Source organism: Polypterus senegalus, chromosome 9 (assembly GCF_016835505.1).
Source record: "Polypterus senegalus isolate Bchr_013 chromosome 9, ASM1683550v1, whole genome shotgun sequence".
NCBI lineage: Eukaryota > Metazoa > Chordata > Cladistia > Polypteriformes > Polypteridae > Polypterus > Polypterus senegalus.
The window spans coordinates 117,724,959-117,747,272 of NC_053162.1; the positions used below are offsets into that span (position 1 = coordinate 117,724,959).

At 36.6% G+C, this 22,314-nt stretch overlaps 1 protein-coding gene across 1 annotated transcript in view; it reads left to right on the forward strand.

Moving 5' to 3' along the window:
- The window catches only part of LOC120534902, a 78,056-nt gene that overhangs the window by 47,118 nt on the left and 8,624 nt on the right, over positions 1-22,314 (forward strand). Inside the window, exons 5-6 of the mRNA XM_039762407.1 lie at positions 9,805-9,886; positions 22,216-22,309. Of these exons, the coding sequence (XP_039618341.1) occupies positions 9,805-9,886; positions 22,216-22,309 (176 nt within the window). The remainder of the gene's footprint in view (positions 1-9,804; positions 9,887-22,215; positions 22,310-22,314) is intronic.

Genomic DNA, 22,314 nt, shown 5'->3' on the forward strand with positions numbered 1-22,314 from the left:
GTTACTGTACTTTTACAGCCTATACATTTAGAATGATGCAGAAAGAGGTTAATAAACCCACTGTTAGAACAACAAAAGGCTCTCGAAGAAAAATCAAAATTTATGGACCTTCTTAAAAATGTCAACATAAAGACAGTTATTTATTTTTCTGCTGCAGCTTGAGTTGAAACTGATAATACTACCCATATCAAATGCTGTTAAAAACTTTGACCTGGTGTTACAGTGGAAAGATCTGAAGAGGAAAAGGATATTTCTTGGATTCTGATGATAAGGATAATAACAATTTTGTTCAGTTACTTTAGCATTTTTGATGGTTTTTCAGTCCCAACAATTGAAGACATTACCCCATGGATAATGTGTAGTAATGCTCTGGGACATCAGATTCTCTTTGAGTAAGACCTTGTGTAAGGATTCTCATTATCATTTTTCCAAGCTAATAAAGAGAGCAACTCAGATCGATGATGTATGTGAGGAAATAAGTGGCCTATGTCACACTGAAACAACCGGAATGCTGAAGGAGCTACTGATTTTTTTTTTTTTTCTCAACAAATAGAATGACACATCAGCTGGTCAGCTTCTGACCTTGAAGCATCTGCAAGATAATGTGGATCAAATGAGAGATTCAAAATTAAAGCAAAATCACATTGATAATTATTTCATATAAACTTCTGAAATTGTTAGTTTGTGTTGTGTTGTTGTAATATTTTTCTTATTTAATTTTGTGTGAATCTTCTTTATGCAAGTAAATACCAAAGTTCTACATTAAAACTTTATTTCTTTGTACAGTGCTTTGTTTATTTACTGTTTTACTTATTTTACTTTAAAATATTGTTTAATATAAAACCCTATTTAGTATCTTCAAATAAAAACTGTTACTTTAAAAGATAGCTTCTGATTAATCTCAAATGTTACTGATTGAAGCAGAGTTATTTTACCTTCAAGTCTGGATTAACATATATAATTTATTATGAATAAAATTTCTTTATGTATTGCTTATAAAAATATTGACATTTTATGTCCTAAAAATTAAATAAATAAATGTTTTTACTGTATAATTATTTTAACAGTGGCTGAGTAATTTATCACTGTTGTATGTTAGAAAAGTATAAGCATGCTTTCTGATTTACTCTGGTTTTTAAACAACATCAAATATTAGAATAAAAATACTTTTTTTCTATTTACCATATTTATGAAATGAGCAAAGGTATTCTACTGAAATTTTTACTGTGAAAAAAAAAAAAAATAGGGGAAAAATTGCCTAGTTATGTCAACCAAATTGAAGGGATAATTAGAGACCCAGATGATTAGACACAGTCCTGCTAGATTGAAATGGAAAGTATATCGACATAAAAATGGTTTTTAAATTGCCTTATTGGCCTCCTGGTAAGTCAACGTCTCCATTTAAACCTTTTCTTTACATTACACACCTCCTTGAATGCAATATAGCCAGAAGTTTAATTTCTCTTATTATCTGTCCTTTTTGCTGTAGAAATAGCCTTTAACTTTTTTTCTCTCCCCATAAATGACCTGTAAAGCTGTAAATACCTTGGCCTCCCCCTCTATTATTTGTTAATGTTTTTCACAAAATCTTTTAGAAGTTTTGAGAGGAATATTAAAAGGTTTAGAGTAACAGGGAGACTGATGTACACTATTTCCTGTTTTTCCCAAATTACAGTGGGTTCCAGATGCTTAATTGTCCAATCTCCAATCTGTCCAACTCTCTATTCATCACTTTTTGATGCAACAACTGCCTGATTTAAATTCTCAGAGGTGTGTAAGTGTGTTTTGTCATTTTGTCAGGTAATTTATTACAAGTTGTACACTGCAGCCAAAATATACAATACTTTTCAAAACAAATCCTGCTGAAACTCTTGAATAATCTACCTGCCAAGATTTCAAATAAGTCTTGATTGAAATGCTGAGAGTATTTATCAAGTCTTAATTTTAATAGTGCAACTATCTTGTGGGAACAATTTAGAAAACTAAATTACAAAATGGCCAACTAGAATTTCATCTTATGTACATTTCATTTTACTGGTTATGTGGTGTTTTATGTTCGGTATTGTGATTATGTTTTATTACATATTATTTTTGTGTTAGTAGTACTGAAGTAGACCACTTCTCCTCTGGACTGAAAGGAGCCAGGTGAGGTGGTTTAGGCATTTAGTTAGGATGCCAATTGAATGTCTCCGATGGAGAAGGAGGGGAGGCTTATCAGGCACAGCCCAGAAATAGAATACCTGTGGCTTACACAGGAAATGCTGAAAGCACAATATTTCTTATCTGTCCTGGAAGTCCATGGGAATTTTGAGGGACCCGTTGTAAAAAGCTTATGGGGCTGGAATAGCTTAGGTTGTGCAGCTCAGATATTGTTACTGCCATCCTCGCCACGATGTGCACAGTGAAAGTGAATATACTACTTAATAGCATTAGAGCAATAACTAAAAAGTTTAAAACTACCAATACAAAGGTTAATATACCATGCAGAGGGCAAAAGTGCATCCTTACTCTCAAAATGCACAGATTTTCAATATCTTTTAAGCTATTTTGTGACAGAATAAGTAGTATTCAATAAAAATATGTAGTGTGCCATATTTATACATAAATGCACCTTATTGTTTATGCTTTTAGTTTATATAATTATGCTTAATCTTCTTTACTAAGGATGCACACAATTACTAAACAAATTGTAGCTGTCGTAAATTAAACTTTGATTGAGTTGTTTTCTTTGCACTCCAGAAGTTTACTTGTGCACTGTCATGCATATTTTACATACAAGCCAACCATAAATGTTCAAATAGCTGTTCAAACCAGAGTCGCTTCAGTGTAGATCCACAGTTTTAGAACAAAAATCTTACAGGAATGCTTTTCCTGTATGTGGTGTGCAGTTAGAAAAGTTGTAGATAAATAGAAACTTTGTGCACAAAAAAACATTTCTTCATCCATTTTGGGAAAAAAAAATGTCTTGTGTACTTCCATATTAGTTGCACTTTGGACAAAGGAGATAACAATTGTAAACTTTGTATCGTCAAGTGCAAGAGAAACAGTGGTGAAAACTTTAAAACAGTGGAATACTTCATAACTACTTTAGTCTACTACTCAGAGAAATAAAATGTTACTCGGGTCTATTTTGTGGTGGCCGCTTCTCCCTCACAAGATGCAGTATCCTAAGTTAGTTTGATTGGCAATGTGAAACTGGCATGATGTGAATGGCTAATTTCTTCTTTGTGTCCAGTGCTGCTGGCTTTATTCCCCCCTTTACACCGTGAATTGGATTAAGAGGATTTGAGAATGTTGTGTTAATACTTTGAATACTTATTAGCTAAGTTTTGGGAATAATTTTGAATTTAATTATGTTACACCTTATACAGAACCTTGGTGATTATATACAGGGTGAGTCAAAATTATGTTAACACTAATGGATTATTTTTATCTCGACCACACCTTTCCAGGTCGATGGGTAGCTTGTGGTGGACCATTGCCATGGCCTCCACACTCACCTGATTTGACACCCTGTGATTTCTGGTTGTTGGTTATGATGAAGGAGCGCATGTATAGCAGGAAAGTTTGTGATATCAATGACCCGAAGAACAGAATACGGACTGTGGCATCATCTATTCCCGCGAAATGTGTACCATCCTTTAAATGGCATTGTTGCTTGTTGTTTTTTTGTGTGTTGATGATGGCGAACAGGTTGAGACATTCCTGTAAATCATCTTGCACATATGAAGTAAGTTTTGTGAATAAATTGTTTCCACCATTCAAATTTTAACATAATTGTGACTCGCCCTGTACTTCACATGGAAGGATACCATAGACACTATCCTTTTTATTTTTATTTAACTACAAGTCATGTGTCTGTGCTAATATGAATCAGTATTTTTGCATTATGAGATTTGCTCTTTATTTTTCACCTTTGATGGAACTAGAATATTGGGGGGAGGATTAACATATTTTTTTCCCCAAAGTTACCAAGCAACTTTTTAGAAGATTAATACTTTATGGCTTTTTTTCAGTAACTTACCTTGTATTTTTTCTTTAAATACTTTTACTTAAATTTCAAAAGTTAATTTACAGTTTGCTTAATTTTCACATTACCCTGTTATATAATTGTTTAATAGGTGAATGAAGCAATTTTGCAGTGTTTGGCACTGTTGCCTTAACACTAGAATTACCAGAGCCTACGAAAAAACTCGTAATTCTGTCCCACCTTAAATCGCTTCTTAAATCCCTTCACACCTCTCCGCCAGCGTCCTTTGTCTTCTAAATGTGCTGATAAAGAGAAGCTAGGAGCAGCCGGGTATTCCATCTCCCCACCAATTTAGAACGTGCACGAACTTCTCTCAGCTCATGCCTTGATTGAGTCTGGGAGTGAAGTGGAGTTTTAGAGTGGAAATAATAGATCGTTATTTGGAACACACTCATTTCATGTCTGTTCCGTTTCTACAGTAATCTGTGTAAACACATTGTTAAAACAGAAACGTTTTTTATATTCTAGTAGTAGATGACAAAATGTAGGCATAAACTATATGATATATGAAGCCTAAAGTCCAAATAGCAAAGAAACATTTTCATAAAAGGTTCAAATATAACACAACAATTGCGCTTTTATTCAAAAATAACTGCAGAAACAAAAAGCCGCTTTAACATGCGACATTGACAGCACTTTATTATAACTTCCTCCGTGGTGCAATGGGATCCGTTCTCGCCTTGGAATCAAAAGGTCATGAGTTTGATCCTGCACTACTCCGTTTTGAGAAGTAAACTGCTCTTAGTCTTACTATTTTAGAATAAAAGCATACATTTGATTTCAGTCTGTAACAGCCGGTGCAATTTATGATCCTTGTAAAGGTTAGCTTTTTTTAATTCACTTTTCATTCTCTCAGTCGCGTTCAGAATCAATCCATACAGCCCCATATGACACGGCTGTTTTCACTAAAGACGCGCTATAGCTCTGCAGTGTACCACGATGCATACTAACGCCCCCACCCCAAACCCCACGGGTTCTGACACACAAACGCTGGCGAAGCTACCTTCTTCGTATCTCATCGTCACTTGATTTACTTTTTATTCAGTTTTATTGAGTGTTCCTGCCAGTCCCCGCATGTTGCTGTATGCTGTTTCTTTTGTACTCCAGGACATGCAGAGGAGAGAATGGTAAAGAGCAGTAACTTCGGCGCTATATGCAATAATCAGACACTCCACATCTGTCCGTGTCGTTCAAACACAGGAACATATATTGGTGTAAAAGTATAACAAAAGTGCACTTTTTCCATCGCCTTTTCCTGTAAGAAGCAATGTACACACTTCTCTCTATACTGTGGTTTCTATTACACACCTGAAAGAAAGAGACAATACATGTGAAAATATCATCGCACTAATGCAATATTATTTGAAAACGAACAGCATCAGATCGGGTGTGAATTTATGCAGGAACTGGAAATTCTCTGATGCGGGACCTTCCCCCAGGGAAGAAAGTACAGTGTCAGGTGCTCATTCAGTGTAATAGGAACCATAGCACAGAGAGTTGTGTGCACGGCAACAAGTACACGTATCGTGAATGTAGGAAGGACGGTCCTTGGGTGTGTGGGAACTGTTAATATTTGAATGTGATGATTTTATATAGCACGGAATGAAAATCAGCACTTCTTAGCATTGCACCATGCAAGCTGTCGTATCAATCGCCTACTGTAACTTCCTTTCTTTTTTCTTCGGTTATACAGGTAGTCTTGAATAAAAGTGCACTTGTTTTGTTTGTGAAATGAAGTGTCTGCGTGCACTTTTCGTAGCATTACACGTGTATTTTTTGAGCATCAGAGAATTTCCAGTTCCTGCATAATTTCACACCCGATCTGACGCTGTTCGTTTTCAAATAATATTGCATTAGTGCGATGATATTTTCACATGCATTGTCTCTTTCTTTCAGGTGTGTAATAGAAACCACAGCATAGAGAGAAGTGTATACATTGCTTCTTACAGGAAAAGGCGATGGAAAAAGTGCACTTTTGTTATACTTTTACACCAATATATGTTCCTGTGTTTGAACAACACGGGCAGATGGGGAGTGTCTGATTATTGCATATAGCACCGAAGTTACTGCTCTTTACCATTCTCTCCTCTGCATGTCCTGGAGTACAAAAGAAACAGCATACAGCAACATGCGGGGACTGGCAGGAACACTCAAAACAACTGAATAAAAAGTAAATCAAGTGACGGTGAGATACGAAGAAGGCAGCTTCCCTAGCCTTTGTGTGTCAGAACCCGGTTTGGGGGGCGTTAGTATGCATCGTGGTACACTGCAGAGCTATAGCGCGTCTTTAGTGAAAACAGCCGTGTCGTATGGAGCTGTATGGATTGATTCTGAACGCGACTGAGAGAATGAAAAGTGAATTAAAAAAAGCTAATCTTTACAAGGATCATAAATTGCACCGGCTGTTACAGACTGAAATCAAATGTATACTTTTATTCTAAAATAGTAAGACTAAGAGCAGTTTACTTCTCAGAACGGAGTAGTGCAGGATCGAACTCATGACCTTTTGATTCCAAGGCGAGAACGGATCCCATTTTACCACGGAGGAAGTTATAATAAAGTGCTGTCAATGTCGCATGTTAAAGCGGCTTTTTGTTTCTGCAGTTATTTTTGAATAAAAGCGCAATTGTTGTGTTATATTTGAACCTTTAATGAAAATGTTTCATTGCTATTTGGACTTCAGGCTTCATACATCATATAGTTTATGCCTACATTTTGTCATCTACTACTAGAATATAAAACACGTTTCTGTTTTAACAATGTGTTTACACAGATTACTGTAGAAACGGAACAGAGATGAAATGCGCGTGTTCCAAATAACGATCTATTATTTCCACTCTAAAACTCCACTTCACTCCCAGATACTCAATCAAGGCATGAGCTGAGAGAAGTTCGTGCACGTTCTAAATTGGTGGGGGGATGGAATAGTCGGCTGCTTCTAGCTTCTTTTTATCAGCACATTTAGAAGACAAAGGACGCTGGAGAGGTGTGAAGGGATTTAAGAAGCGATTTAAGGTGGGACGGAATTACGAGTTTTTTCGTAGGCTCTGGTAATTCTAGTGTTAAATTTACAGGGAACTGCATTTCAGTTCCCAGCCTGTTCAGTGTCAGTGTTTGGATGATCTGTGTGCATTTCCTCATTGAATTATTGTTATTTTTTTATACTGACAATATGAGATTTAGTTTGATTGGTTCAGTCAGAGTGAATGTGCGAATGTCCTCTATGTTGGCTGGTATGGTGTCTAAAATTGATTCCCAGTGGTTTATATTACCAGGCTGACCAGGCTGTGGCTTTTTACAGTCTTATAACAGAGACAGCAGGCTCTAAAAACCAATGGCTCAAAAGAGCATTATTCAGTTATTTTTATCAGCTTGCATTTTTGTTATTTATGTTGTTTTGTATAAATACACATGCATTATAGATCAAGGCTACTCAATTACATCCTGGAGTGCTGCAGTGGCTGAAGGATTTCACTTTAATCAGTTTCTTAATTAGAACCAGTTTATTTACCGCTATAGTAATATATATTCATTCATCCACCCGTTATCCAACACGCTATATCCTAAGTACAGGGCGCAAGGCAGGAAACAAACCCCGGCCAGGGCGCCAGCCCACCGCAGGTAATATATATTTTTGGGCTTAATTTTAGTTAACTCACCTGTTACAATTCAGGACCCTTATTTGCCTATTTTTAGTTTTAAACCACACGATTTACAGTGGTGTGCAAAAGTATTCAATCCCCTTGACACAGTCATCATAGTTTTCTGTATGACAAAAGATATGTACACATTTATCCATTCTGTGTTTTCAATGTGACTCTTATGTTGTAACAGTACATTTCAAAGTCTGAAGAAATAATTTTCTGTAAATATTTAACTGAAGAAGAAGAAAAACTCAAATGTTCGTGTTTGCATAGGCATTTAAGTGCTACACATTAATAATTTGTTGAACTGTTTTGCTGCAATAACAGCCTTAATTCTTTTGTAGTAAGTATGTTCCAATTTTGCACATTGTTCAAGAGTGATTCTTTCCCACATTTTCCTTTCAGAATATATAGAGATCCTCTTGTTGGGATGGCACATCTGGGCAGTTGTTTTCAAATATCGCCACAGATTCTAAATACAGTTAAGATTATGGCTTTGACTTGGTCATTCCAAAACATTCACCTTTCTCTTTTGGAACCATTCCAGTGTAGCTTTGGCCTTAGGGTCATTGACATGTTGAAAGATGAATCTTTTCCTGAATTGTAGGTTCATAGCAGACTGGAACTAGTTCTCCCACAATATTTTGCGGTATTTGTGTCCAACCATTGTCTCTTCAACTCTGTCAAGATTTCCAGCCTCAGCACATTCCCAGAGTATGATGCTGCCACCTCTATATTATATTGTAGGTGTGGTGTTTCTTGAGGCATGGGCAGTGTTAGTATTATACCATACATATCTCTTTGAAGTCTAGCCAAAAATGTCTGTTTTGGTCTCATCAGATCATAAAACCTCCTCCCACATTTTAACTGGTTTTCTTTGTAACAAATACGATATGTACTTTTATGTGAAACTTCTGTTTTATGGAGAGCTCTTGAAATTGTGGACCCATGCACCTTCACTCCAGTTTCAGGCAAAGAACACTACAGCCTTCTGAGAGTGACAGTTGGATTTTTAGTAGCCTTTTTCTCCTGCCAACGTCTTGCTGTGATGTTTAGTTTTGAGGGGCCTGGTCTAGTAAGAGCCTGGGTGCTATAATGAATCTTTTACTTTCTGATGATGGATCCAACAGTGCTTAACAGGACATTCAAACTTTTCAATATTTTTTGTAGCCATTTTTTTCCTTGTGCATTTCAATTACTTTGTGTGATTTTTATGACCAGACAAATGTGACGGATTCATAAGTAGTACCTAATTATGGTCAAATGACTATCACTTTTGTGATTTGGGATTAACTAGTGACTTGTTTGAAACTGGATCTTCCAAAGCAAAGAGGTTTAAATACTTACGCAAGTACTATCTTTTGAGTTTGTCGTCTTCCGTTAAATATCTACAGAAAATGTTTTGCTTTGGTTTTAGAAATGTACTGTTGCAGCATAAGAGTTCAATAAAATACTGAATGGATAAATATAGGGTGGTCCAGATCTAATTATGCAATTTTCATTACGCTATAACTTATTAAGTTTATTACATAGAAAATCACCTGAACTATCCCAATTCATTGAGAAGTGTGTGAAATAATGACATGAAGAATTATCTTTGCGCCGAACTGGATTCGTCCCCGCATAAATCAAAGTCATCCAGTCGATCTGGATCTGCATAATTAGATCTGGACCACCCTGTATGTGTACAGATCTTTTGTCATGCAGAAAACTATGATGACTTTCAAGTAGATTGAGTACTTTTACCCGCAAATGTAGATTTTAATTGGTGCATTTTTTCTTAATCAGACATCAGATAATGATGAGGAGCAAATGACAAAGCATCCACCAGCACTCTAGCCAATGTGTTTACATTTATACCTGTTTATATGCATAATGTTCTCAGAAACCAAACAATCTACCATGTGGGAAAAGTTTATCTTGGAAAAATGAAAGACCTAAGAATCCATATAATTAAATGCCAAGTTTTACTATCCGCTAGGCCTGACTTCTAATTACATAACTGGTTGGAACGAAAATGTGCAGCCACTGTGGCCCTTCAGGGTCATAATTGAGGACCCCTGTTCTAGATGAATAGGACATTATGGTGCTAATGATTGTAATTTTTCCCCCCTTAATATTATCTTTCAGGTTATATTAGAACAGGCTCTATCTGTCTGGCTCAGAATCATGACCGGTTTATCTCTCTTAAGCGACTTGTTTCTAGGCTCAGGTTTGTGCATTAATTTTCTATTTTAATCCTTTTAATTGTTCATATTCTTTGAATGAAGGAAATAATATTTTTTATCTGAGTTAATAAAATGTAATTTTACTAGATTAAGCCTTTAAAATTTTGGGGTGTACAGTTTCCAGGGGAGAAAAGCTTCATTGCACCTGAAGTCCTGCAATCGGGCCATTAAAGTGAGAGCATGGGGACTACCTGCTTAAAAGCTGACACAAAACGTTCAGCTGTAGTGAATGCACCATGTTAGTTTCGATGGGAAAGGAAGAGTCCAGCCCATACAGTTGGGGTCATATAAATTTAAGTTTAAATTGATGTAGTTTATTTGCTTCTGACAACATAGTGCCACATTGAGTTCCACATACACTTGCAAGTCATTATACAGTATCATCCTTGTATCCTCAAATCCACTTAGTCAAATTCAGGGTCACAGGGCATATATAAATTATCAGTTTAGTTTTGCTTAGTACACATATTTTGAATTGAAGCCAGGTTTACTGTATAGTTGTGTCACAGTTTGTGTAGTTTCATTGCTTTGAGTGAGTGTGTGTGATTTCTGCCCTGGCCCTATGCTGCAGGTACAGACTATATATATTTTCAAAAAGATTTTTGGAGTGCAAAACCTGACTTGCGTGTGTACATCTCATAGCATCACACACCTAAGCATTTATGCTCTGCCGGATTATGTAGATAAAAACTAGGGTACTGGAATCATGGTTTGCATGTTCATTGTGCTGAGTTTCAGTACTACACTAGCATGCTGTGCTGTCTGTGTGGAGTTTACATACTCTATTCTTGTGTGTGGTTCACTCAAATTAGTCTGGTTTTCCTTTAATCCTCAACACACATTTCACATGTATGGAGTGTAGAGGAGGAAGTGTCATTTGTGTGTTTGACTTTTTTTTTTTTGTTCATCCATGATGAATGCTTTTCTTCACTTTTACCGAATTCCCTATAACCTGAATGGTACAAGTACTGTATTCTGCTTATTAAATCTTATCACTGGCCACTAGCTAAACTGTTGAAATTAATCTCTTCATTATGTAGGCAGTTAAAGTGGTGCTTTGATCAGTGAATGTTTGCTTGTATAGGAAAGTATCACATTTCAAATGTAGCTGGGGTTGTTACCTCATGACTCCAGTGAACTGAGTTAATTTTCTGTTTTGGATATACCAGTAGTTTTATAGGATTGCCCTTTAAATGCAGTCCAAAAGCTGAGTATATACATACAGTCAAAGTAAAAAGAAATATGTGAACCCCTAGGAATTATCTATATTTATATCTAATTCCCATATAAAACATGGTCATATCTTCATGTCAGTCACAATAATGAACAAGCACAGTCTCCTATAACTAAAGATACACAGATTTTCAGAGAATTTTTGACCATATTGAATAAATCATTCAAACTGTGAGACTGAAGGTTGGGAAAAGTAAGTGTACCTTAAGCTAATGACTTTTTAAGAAGCTCATTGCAGTCAGAATTTAGCATACCTGGGGCCTCATGCATAACGCCATGCATAGAATTTGCACTATAACATGACGTAAGCACAAAAGCGGAAATGTGTTTAAGCACAAAAAAATCCAGATGCATAAATCTGTGTGAACGCCAATTTCCATGTTCTTCCGCTCCATAAATACTGGTCAGTGTGAAAAGTAACGCACGTGCACGCACCTGCTGTCCCGCCCCAACTCCTCCAAGAATTACGCATCTTTGAATATGTAAATCAATATAAATAGCCCTTTTGCTCAGCCTTCTGTGAAAAGACAATGGCAAAAACAAGAATACCAAGTGGAGGCAAGGAAAAACATACTATTTGTTGGTTTAAACAGTGGTATAAACAACAAAATGAAGTTGATCGAGTGACATAGCGTGTTGGAGAAACTTGAAAGCTCAAGTTCACAAAGTCGCACAGTGCCTGAAATAAAAATAGAAGTTGTCACATATCAAAATCTCCGTGAAAAGGCAAGTCGTAGCCCACTGTCTGAGTGTCATATGAAAGCTTAATAGGGTACAGAGAAAAAAAACGGCACACAGTGGGGAAAAAAGCACGAAATGTCAACTTTAATCTCTAAATTTCAACTTTAATCACGTACAGTGGTACCTCGGTATACGTCCTTAATCCATTCCAGATCCTTTGACTTATACCAAACAGAACGTATACCAAATGAATTTTTCCTATAAGAAATAAAGGTAAATGATTAATTCATTCCCATGAAAAAAAAATCCTATTGTTACTGGCATATTATACATTGATGGGGTTGTATAAAATAATTTAAACACTGCTTAATACTAAAATACATAAATACAAAAGCAATTAGATGAAATAAATGGAAATTTAACCTCACTTTACTTTTTAATAACTATATAATAAATCACATGAAAATTCACAGTTATAGTGCCTACTGACGCTCGTGGGCAGTCGTGGCTTTGTCTTGAGAGAGGTAAACAAGGGTAGCGAACGGTGTTCTAGCACGCAAGTCATATTCCAAACAAAGATCATATACCAAGTAAAATTTTGTGTCCAAACAGGATGTTATACCAAGTTGGACTTATTCCAAAGCAGACTTATATCAAGGTACCACTGTAGTTTATTTTGTCATTAAAGTAGAACATCATAAACTTCATCTTTAAATTGTTTAATTTACTAGTTTCTCAAATTCCATCATAACTAAAGTAGCACGTTAAATGCTTTGTTTTGTATTTGATCTTCTATGTGTTCTGTGTGTGAATCACTGCGTGCTTCCGGGCTTTCTCTTCCTCTGACAGGACACAGAATCCATTACATTTGTAATATTACAGCTCTCTGAATAATTAAAATACTGAGATGTATACGTGATATCATTTTCATAATGATAGGAGTTAAACCGTGTTATTAAACATGGGAATGCAGTGGCACAGTGATTGTTCATATCTCACACAAGATGCTTGCTGCACCATGCGTGACCTTTGATGAAATACTTTATTGTAGCAGTACTGTCTCTTTCAAACGTATTAACCTCCAATTCCTGTCCTTACTTTTCTTTCTCCAAATACCCAATCGCCACACAATTAGCTCTGTAATAGTTGTTAAGCCATCTGTAAGTTTAGAACGCCATTTCTTCAAAACTTTTAAGGAACATTGAAATATCTTTTTAGTATGTATTTAATTATTCTATCCATCTATCCTTCCTGTGTCGCGTCGGCACCATCAGGAACAATCTATGAACGGATCACCAGCGGCTCGCTAGCGCTGCGGCACCGTGTCCTCACATATTTAATTATTAACAATATAGATTATTTAAATGAAGTTAAAGTTTTATCAGTATAATATAATCATATTTTGCTGCGTTTCATCTTTAAAATGATATTGTCATCATATGTAAATATGCGCTTAATAAAGTGGCTCAGATTGTGCAATATAACTATCGCAAGTTTACAGTGAGGTAATTGTACTTATAAGTACAAACAGTTCTGCAAGGAGCACTTGATAGACTGATTGAGTGCATTTAGAGTTCATGGGATGAAACTGTTTCTGAACTGCGAGGTCAGTACAGGAAAGGCTCTGAAGCGTTTGCCGTATGACAGCAGTTCAATAGACAGCATGGCTGAGGCAGCGTGTGCTTGATGCTGTATATTGATAATTCTCTTTCTGATCAGTTGCTGATTCACACTCAGATACAGTGACATAAATACTCTGAGTGATGCAGTGAGAGTAATATGGAAAAAGATGATCCGATGTGGCAACCCCTAATGGGAGCAGCAGACGAAGGTGCAATGAGAGTAACAACGCTAAGGCAATTATGGTATTTGGAATAGTTTGACCATTCTGTGGACCATTATATTGTTACAGGTTAATTACAATGAGATGCATTAAACTAATAAGCAATATGAGGTTAATTTCATTGTATTTATAAAGCCGTGTCAGGGATGTGGATCTAAAAAAGAAAGCATAACCACACAGGAACAATAGCACTGCTTTGATGCTGGGTGCAAAACCGAGCGCAGAACTTGAGTACGACAGGGTATGAGCTACCGTGGAAATGTGCGTGGCTTTTACGCCAAGTTTAGGTTTTATACATCGTGATTTGAACGTGGAAACTTTCTTATGCAACATTTTTGTGTGTACGTACCGTTTATACATGAGGCCCATGGAGTCCATTTATTGAAACAAGTTCAGAGGTGTGGCCTAGAATTACTTTGATTGATAAAAAGCACTATTAAGTATGAGTCTGAGCTTTTGACAAGAAGCATATCCAGATGTGAATCATGCCTCGCACCGAAGAGCTACGACCAAGAATTGTTAATCTACATAAAGCTGGAAAGGCTTACAAAGTCATCCCAAAGATTTTAGATATTCATTAGTCTACTGTTAGGCAAGTTTGTCTATAAGTGGAGACAATTTGGTATTGTGGCTACTCTCTGCCTAGAAGTGGGTGCCCTGCCAAGATGAACCCAAAAGCACAACGCAAAGTCTGCAATGAGGTAAAGAAGAACCCTAGAGTGACAGAAAAGGACTTGAAGAAGTCATTAGAACTGGCTAACATCTCTGTTCATGAGTCATCTATACACAAAACATTGAACAAGAAAAGAGTCCATGGCAGGACACCAAGAAGGAATTCACTGCTATCGAAAAAGAACATTGCTGAATGCCTGAAGTTTGCGAAAGTGCACGTGGACACTCCACAACGGTACTGGGAAAATGTTTTGTGAAGTGATGAAACCAAAATTGAACTATTTGGGAGGAACAAGCAGAACTTCATTTGGCGTAAAAAGGGCACTGCATATCAACATCAAATCATCATCCCTACAGTAAAGTATGGTGGAGGGAACATCATGATTTGGGCCTGCTTTGCTGCATCAGGGCCTGGACAGCTTGCCATTATTGAGGGGAAAATGAATTCACAAGTTTATTTATAAATTCTCCAGGATAATGTGAGGGTGTCTGTCCGTCAACTTAAGCTCAGAAGAGGCTGGATGATGTAGCAGGACAATGACCCCAAACATCGCAGCAAATCCACAGCACAATGCCTTCATTTGTTATTTTACTGTTATACTTGAAGTTCACATATTTTCTGTTAAAATACTGTATTCCAAATTTTAATCAAATTTACACATGTAGATAGTAAACAGAGACTCTGACGTCGTGTTCCGACTTTTATAACACTGCACCCCGCAACATTTTTGACTTTTTGCCAATGTTAATTTCTGAGGACCTGCTCATAGGACACATTAAATGAATGCTGGGAACGTGTGGCAGCCATGATGCGTACGCGTTCTGAGCGTGAAGTATAAATGAGCCCTCAAGCAATACCTTTTCCAACAGCTGCAGGCACCGTATTGAATCTGTACTTGTGGAAAACTCTGTTACAGTGCATTTCAGCTGATATACAGAAAATCCTGTATGCTGTGAAACAGTTATTAACAACATTAACAATGTAACTTGTATAGTTCAAAAGCACACATGGAATACCACAATGGGCTTTAATAGGCCCTGTGTTTCTCCCTAAGAAGTCAAGAAAAAAAAACTCCTAAAAAAAAGAAAAAAATCTTGTGAAAGGCAATTCAGAGAGAGGGATAGTCTCATTCTTCCAGGAAGATTTGGTGGGCATGCAGTGGGTGTCAAAAATGGTGTCAATACAATGGACAGAACAGAAAACGAGCAATCCTCTTCACAGAGCTAGATGGCACCTGTCATTGTAGATGATAAATGTCAAAGAATGGGGAGTGGCTTAAAACCATAACAGGCAAACAAAAGCCAGCAGTCATATCAAAGTTAATACTTGATATTACAACTACTTTCTGCATCATAGAAAACAACATAACTGACATACTAGTATTTACTATAGATTTTGTTTAGATGTTTGTATCAATAATTAAAATAAGCTATAATTTATTAGCATATGGGATGGTAAAGAATAGCCTACATAGCTTTAACAAAGCATGCTGCTTATCACTGCTTTTTCTGTGCTACTTACAATGAAAAGGAGAAGCATCCTCGTGCTTAGGTCATAATGGAAGAAAAGTGTAGAAAGGCTAATGAGGAAAAAAGGACAGCTACTTCTTTGTGCATGTCTTAGCAAATAAGGCAATCTCACCATCCAATCAATGCACAGTGTCAAAAAGAGTTTTTCAAGTGAGAGACTGACTATTGAGATCTTGTTGAGTGTGCCAGAAATAAATGTAAAGCATGTAATCCATCAAGTCATAGGTGGTGGTGAACAACAGAGGATGATATTTGCACAGTTTTAATGCAGGTTTTAATATAAGCCCCTTTGAGAGATGCTTATATTTTGAGTTTAATCAGCTTTTAGCAATGTAATCAATGTCTAGAGCTCCAATCCTATTGCCCTGTTAATCGTTTAATATTATTTTAACATGTCTGTGTCAGTTTGAGTATTATTATAATTAGATTAGATACATTTTATTAATCTCATGGCAAAATTCAGATGCATATAGCAGCAGAACCATAAAAAAGCATGGATTCGTATTCACAGCAGAAATAATACAGTCAATCTATCAATCAATTAGTCGATAAGAAAAAAAAATAAATAAATATTGTGCCAATATTTCAAAGTAAATTTAATGAGTGTCCCAGGATAGCCTGAAAGCAGTACGTAAAAAAAAAAACCCAGAAGTGCTTCTTAGCTCACCATGATGGAATGAGCTTATGGCTGAAAGTGCTCCAAAAGAGCGCCTCCTGGAGGAGATGGGGGGAATTTTTCTATAATGGCATCCAATTTTGCCACCATCCTCTTTATGGCAAAAGCTTCTAGTGTGTCCAAAGTTCACCCAGCGATGGAGCCTGTTTTCCTGATAAGTTTGTTCAGACAATGTGTTTCTTTTGAGATCATGTTGCTTACCCAGGAGGCGGCTGCATAGAACAAGACACTGGCTACTATAAACTGATAGAAAATTTCCAGAAGCATGCTGCATACATCAAATGACCAGAGCAAGTACAGTCTTCTCTGGCCCTTTCTTGTACAGTACCACTATGTTATCAGACCAGTCCAGTTTTTTGTTTATATGGATCCTCAGGTACTTGTAGCTGTGCATCCCTTCCATATCCTTCCACTGGATGGTGACTGGTCTCGGAGGCTCCTTGGCATGCCTGACGTTCACCACCAGCTCTTTTTTGTCTTGCTGATGTTGAGTTGCAAGCTATTGTCTCTGCACCACAAGAAAAAGTCCTCCACAACCTTTGTATATTCTGACTCCTTTCCATTATTAATGCGGTCTATGATGAACGAGTCATCTGAAAACTTCTGTAGATGGCATGTGCTGATATAGTACTGTCTTGTTGTGTAGAGTGAACAATAAGAGAGGACAGTTCCTTGAGGTGCTTGTTATAGTCAATATTGACTTATTTATGTTGTAACCTATAGTTTTTGCGATTAGTACACTTAATAGGAAAACTGGGAACAGGCATAACAGAGCCAGTTGTAGTGCTTGCGTTTGGGGCTGCATCACATTCCTATGTACCCAACTGTACCAGCAATTGAAAACAAAGATTGGAAGATATATACACTTGGTGGTCCAAAAACGAATACAGAATAAAGTAAGACCAATATCATTACCATTGATGAATACCAACAGCAGACAATAAATGCAAGTCTGGTGAAAAGGAACTGGAGGTAGCAGTCAAGGGCCTTTAAATAATCACTTCAGCCATTAAATAATTTTTTAAGCATATCTTGCTCCACAGAATGAAGAATAACTTTTGTGATTACAAAGAGGACATAAGGGTGCTGAAAAACAAGGTTGAGCAAACTGTTAGAAAATAAAGTTAATTTAGAGAAGAAATAGCAGTCACTAGAAGAAGAGGAGATGCAAATGACATAGAGGGAAAATGAGCATTGGTGTATCTATTATAAAGAGAATATACTGTTGTTCTCAAGATTGTCAATTGTTGAGCTTGCTTCCGGTAATAATAAATTACATTTCATGAGGTATTATTGAGCTTCAGATGAGCCAGGTACAAAAAATATCTGTAATCCCACTTCACATTTTATAAGCTCTTTTTATTATGTGTCCTAGCCTCATCTGCCAGAGTGGTGCTGGGCTTAAATCTAAAAAAAAATATTCTTGACCTTTAATGGATAGATTAGAAAATCTGCTAGGCATTTGGGGAACTGCTTGGTAGTCAACACAGTAGAGAAAACTCTATTTCATTTTATGAATTCCAGAAATGACTAAATTCTGTGTCAGTCTTCAGGCACTGGAGAAAATCGGCTGCACCTCTTTCAAAAACTGTGCAGAATTACCATCCTCTACATTTTATTTTATTTTTTTTATGTCCCTGTTGGGCCCATTTCTGCTCCAGTAATTTCCATTATTGTCACTTGTTTTCCTGGCCATGTTTTATCACCGAGCAGACCTGTTATATTTATAGGTGTTTTGTATTTATTTATAAATTAGGGAGCGGGGTGGGGATTGGCGGCCGGATTGTACGCACGCAAAGGAGAAGCAGTCGGATCATCTGCTGGCTTGTTGCTGCTGTTGGCGAGCTGCTTGTTCTGCTTGTCATCTTGTGCGTCGGTCATTTAAAAGACTGTACAGCAGCTGTCCTTTTGCCACTTTGCGTCTCTGCTGTTCGTGTTGTGAAGGTTGGGGCTTAATGCACGCTAAGGAGAAGCTGTCGGATCATCTGCTGGCTTGCTGCTGCTGGCGAGCTGCATGTTCTGCTTGTCATTGTTTTAAGAGTTGGGAGCACATGAAGTGTGTCTGCCAAAAGCATTCCAACAACTGTTAGATGTCCGTGAACTTGTTTTAAATGTTGTCTCACTGCCTTGTCTCGCGTGACGTTAAAGTGTCTCTCGCCGGATGTCAAATTGTCTTCCGAGAAGATCACATCTCATCTCCCTCCCAAGATTTTTTTTATAGTAAAGAGATATAATTATCAACTCTGCGTTCTTCTGGTAATATATTTGCCTTTCACTCTGAGTTAAACTAATTTTAGATGCTTTTGCAGATTACTGGACATAAACAGTATAATTACTCAAGACTGGCATCACAGTACACAGCCTTGAGATGGAGATAGTGCTGTAGTCCAGACAAGTCCAAGGATTACATTGAGTCAAGATTGAATCTAATGGGGATAGAGTCAAAAGCAACTCAAGACTAAGCCTCAATAACCGGGAGTTCAAAACCAAACTTAAACTGGAATTTAACTAGTTCCTTCCAGCCCAAATTTGATAATTCTCTGATGGAGTTATTTGAGACTGTTTTACTGAAACCTTGCAGACTCAATTTAGACAAAGACTTTAAGCTTTTAAAAAATATTGTTATATTAGCACATTTGTTATCTGTTTTTGGTGCATTTTAGGTTTTGTTAAAGTATGGATTCCATTCATGGTGCTTATTTTTCATTGTAGTTTAGGTTTTTAAAGTTTATTTTCTTTAATGTCTTGTTTTCCATTTTTTGTGCAATGTGGGATAGAAACATCACCTGACCACATTTGTCATACTGATGATGTCATGAGGGTGACATGCTATCAATTTTTCACTGGTCATCACTTGTGTTATTACTTGGAGGATGCACAATGTAATTAAAGTCCTCTTAGTGTAGTTAGGTTATTTTCAAAACAGGCTCTAGTGCTAAGTTTGAACTTTCATATTGGCTTTGATTTATTTTTTGACTACCAAAAAATGTCTTGCTCTTTTTGTCCTGGTGGTTCAATCTATTTTTGATCTCACTTTTGCCTGTCCAAATTACATTTCTGTCTTCTTTGACCATGTCCTGGGTAACCTTTTGTTTCTAACAATAATCTACAGAAGCAGTCCTTTTCGCAGTATAGCTGTCACCACCTGCTGAGTGGGGACATGCACAAAACGACATCAAAATATGGTGGTAAACTTGTAGCTCTAATCCCACACAAAAGAATTTCATCATAGTCCACGGTTTTGAGCATGTTTATGTAATATGTGAGAATAATAAAGTTTTTGATTTATTTATTGATAATGATTACCACTAACATTCATATGAATGTTCTTGTCTGGAACAAGCTTGAGTCTTTCTCTTGTTTTCACAACAGTCAGACGGTGTATGTGCATCAGTTTTTTCCAGTCTAACAAGGTAGCAATAAGAGTGAATTGCAAGGAGAAGGACAACAGTAACACTAAAAAAAATCACATAGTATTAATCAAGAAATTCTCAAACATGATTCTAACAACATAAAGAAACATGACTGCAGTAAAGTTTCCCAAAAAATGTAAGCACAGCAATCTCAGATATGTAGAAATGGAATGCTGACATGAACATGCCTTCTGCACAGAGGCAAAAACAAACCTTCAAAGAATTAAAAATAAGTATATATTGAAAGACAGCTGGTCTTGATTCAAGACCACATATTATATTCGGCAAGGCCAGTAGCCACAAGCCTGAATAAAAGTTCCCCATGATCCAAGACAAATCTGAGATAGCAAAAAAAGTCTCCAGTCCAGACTTGTCTGAACGAGAAACTCTTATTCCTCACAGCTACTGGAATACAGTTCATTGATGCTGCAGCATGTTCATCTACGTGTCCAATCTCATTAAACATATATTTCAAACTACTACTCGGCTGGTCCTTCCCGGGGGCGTTTGGAAAGCTTTGGCATGTAGATATTTGAAAAAGAAATGATCCTTATATGTATCTAAACAGGAACATATTTTTTCTGATTATATTTATGCCAGTGTTATGTCTAATCAATAGACAATTTGTAATTCTTAAATACATTATATGTAGGTAATTGAAGAGATTGTGCCAAAATGCTGCATATTTATTTTAAGTAATTTTGGCAATTAAGGATTTTTCTAATTTATTTACAGAGTCATGTTCAGTACACATTTGTGAAAATCTATTACTAACGCTTGCAATTTCAAAAGAATATCTATCTATCTGAAAGTAATCAGATTTTAATAGTGGGTATATGGAACATTAAAATAGTGAATTGGGATATAAATATGTGATCTTTCTTTGACAAAGGCAAAAATAACTTTGCTCCAGTTAAATAATCAATTTGAATGTAGAGTCGTCAGCATTAATGCAGATAACGCATAACCAGTAAAACTAACATGTAAGCTTTATGTTCAGTGCTTGTTTGCAGTGTCACATAGTAAATAACAAAACTCTACCCCAATAACACTTCACATTATAAAACAATCATAAAGCAGAGCACAGATTTTATTCTGTCACGTTCTGTCTGAAAACATGCATTGGATATCGTGTTTTGCAAAAAAAAAAAAAAACACTTAAATGTCTATAAATATAAATTTAGTTGTAATATGATCCAACAAAATTTGTATGTATATTAAGTGGCCTTTGAGTGTTAAATTTCACTGATTAAAGTACAAAGTGACATTTATTATGTCTGAATCAAACTCTTCAATTATAAAAACCATAGAAGGTAACAAAATACATCTAAAGTAATAACATAAAAAATGTGCAGTGTAGTTTAAATAGTTCATCCATCCATCCATTATCCAACCCGCTATATCCCAACTACAGGGTCACGGGGCTCTGCTGGGGCCAATCCCAGCCAACACAGGGCGCAAGGCAGGAAACAAACCCCAGGCAGGGCGCCAGCCCACCGCAGTTTAAATAGTTCATTTTTTTTTTTTAATTCTAAGTAATCCATCCACCGTTTAGTTTCCCCATGAAAAATGGAGTATATGACCTGGAAAAAGTAAACAGTAGCACGTCCACACATGCTGGTTTTAAATGAAGTGTATCACATAGTCTTTTAAATGGGGATACCTTGGATCAAGTAGATGAATGATGCTTAAAGTCCTGTAAGGAGTATGCTAAGGTGGAATGTTTAAAATGACCCACAATTTTACACCAGACTGTCGCAGCATCTACAGCACTTCACAGCCAGCTGGAGTATATGGCCAACACAGGAAAGACTTGGCACTCCAGCGTCACCAGGGCCTTTTATCATATTTTTAGCATTGTTGTGGGCCATAACGTGCACATAACTTTTCGGACTGGCCCAAGTGGCAAACATTTACAGAATTACATTTTTATGAGTATAAGTACATAAGCACTGTATCGGACCAAAATCCGATTAGTTGCATCCCCAGTATGCATTATACTTCTGACTGAGCACTTATTGGTGGTCAACTCTCACCCCTGCAGCTTGCAACAAAATCAAACCTGTATAAGTTTGAATTTCACTGCATGACTACATAACTGGCTAAGATTTTATTAATTATATAAAATTATATAAATTAATACTATGACTCATAATTGTTGGAAAAGGTGTTTACCATGATTGGGTCTGAAGGGGGTAAATGTAGAAGACTAATCCAAAAAATTTGGAAATTCTTTCCACTTCTAAACATGTTTATTTTTCACAGGGTGATTGGTATAGATGCTGAAGTTATTACCCCAAGACAAGTCGCAGAGCTTCATCCTCTTGTAAATATTCATGACTTAGTGGGAGCAGTGCATGTGCC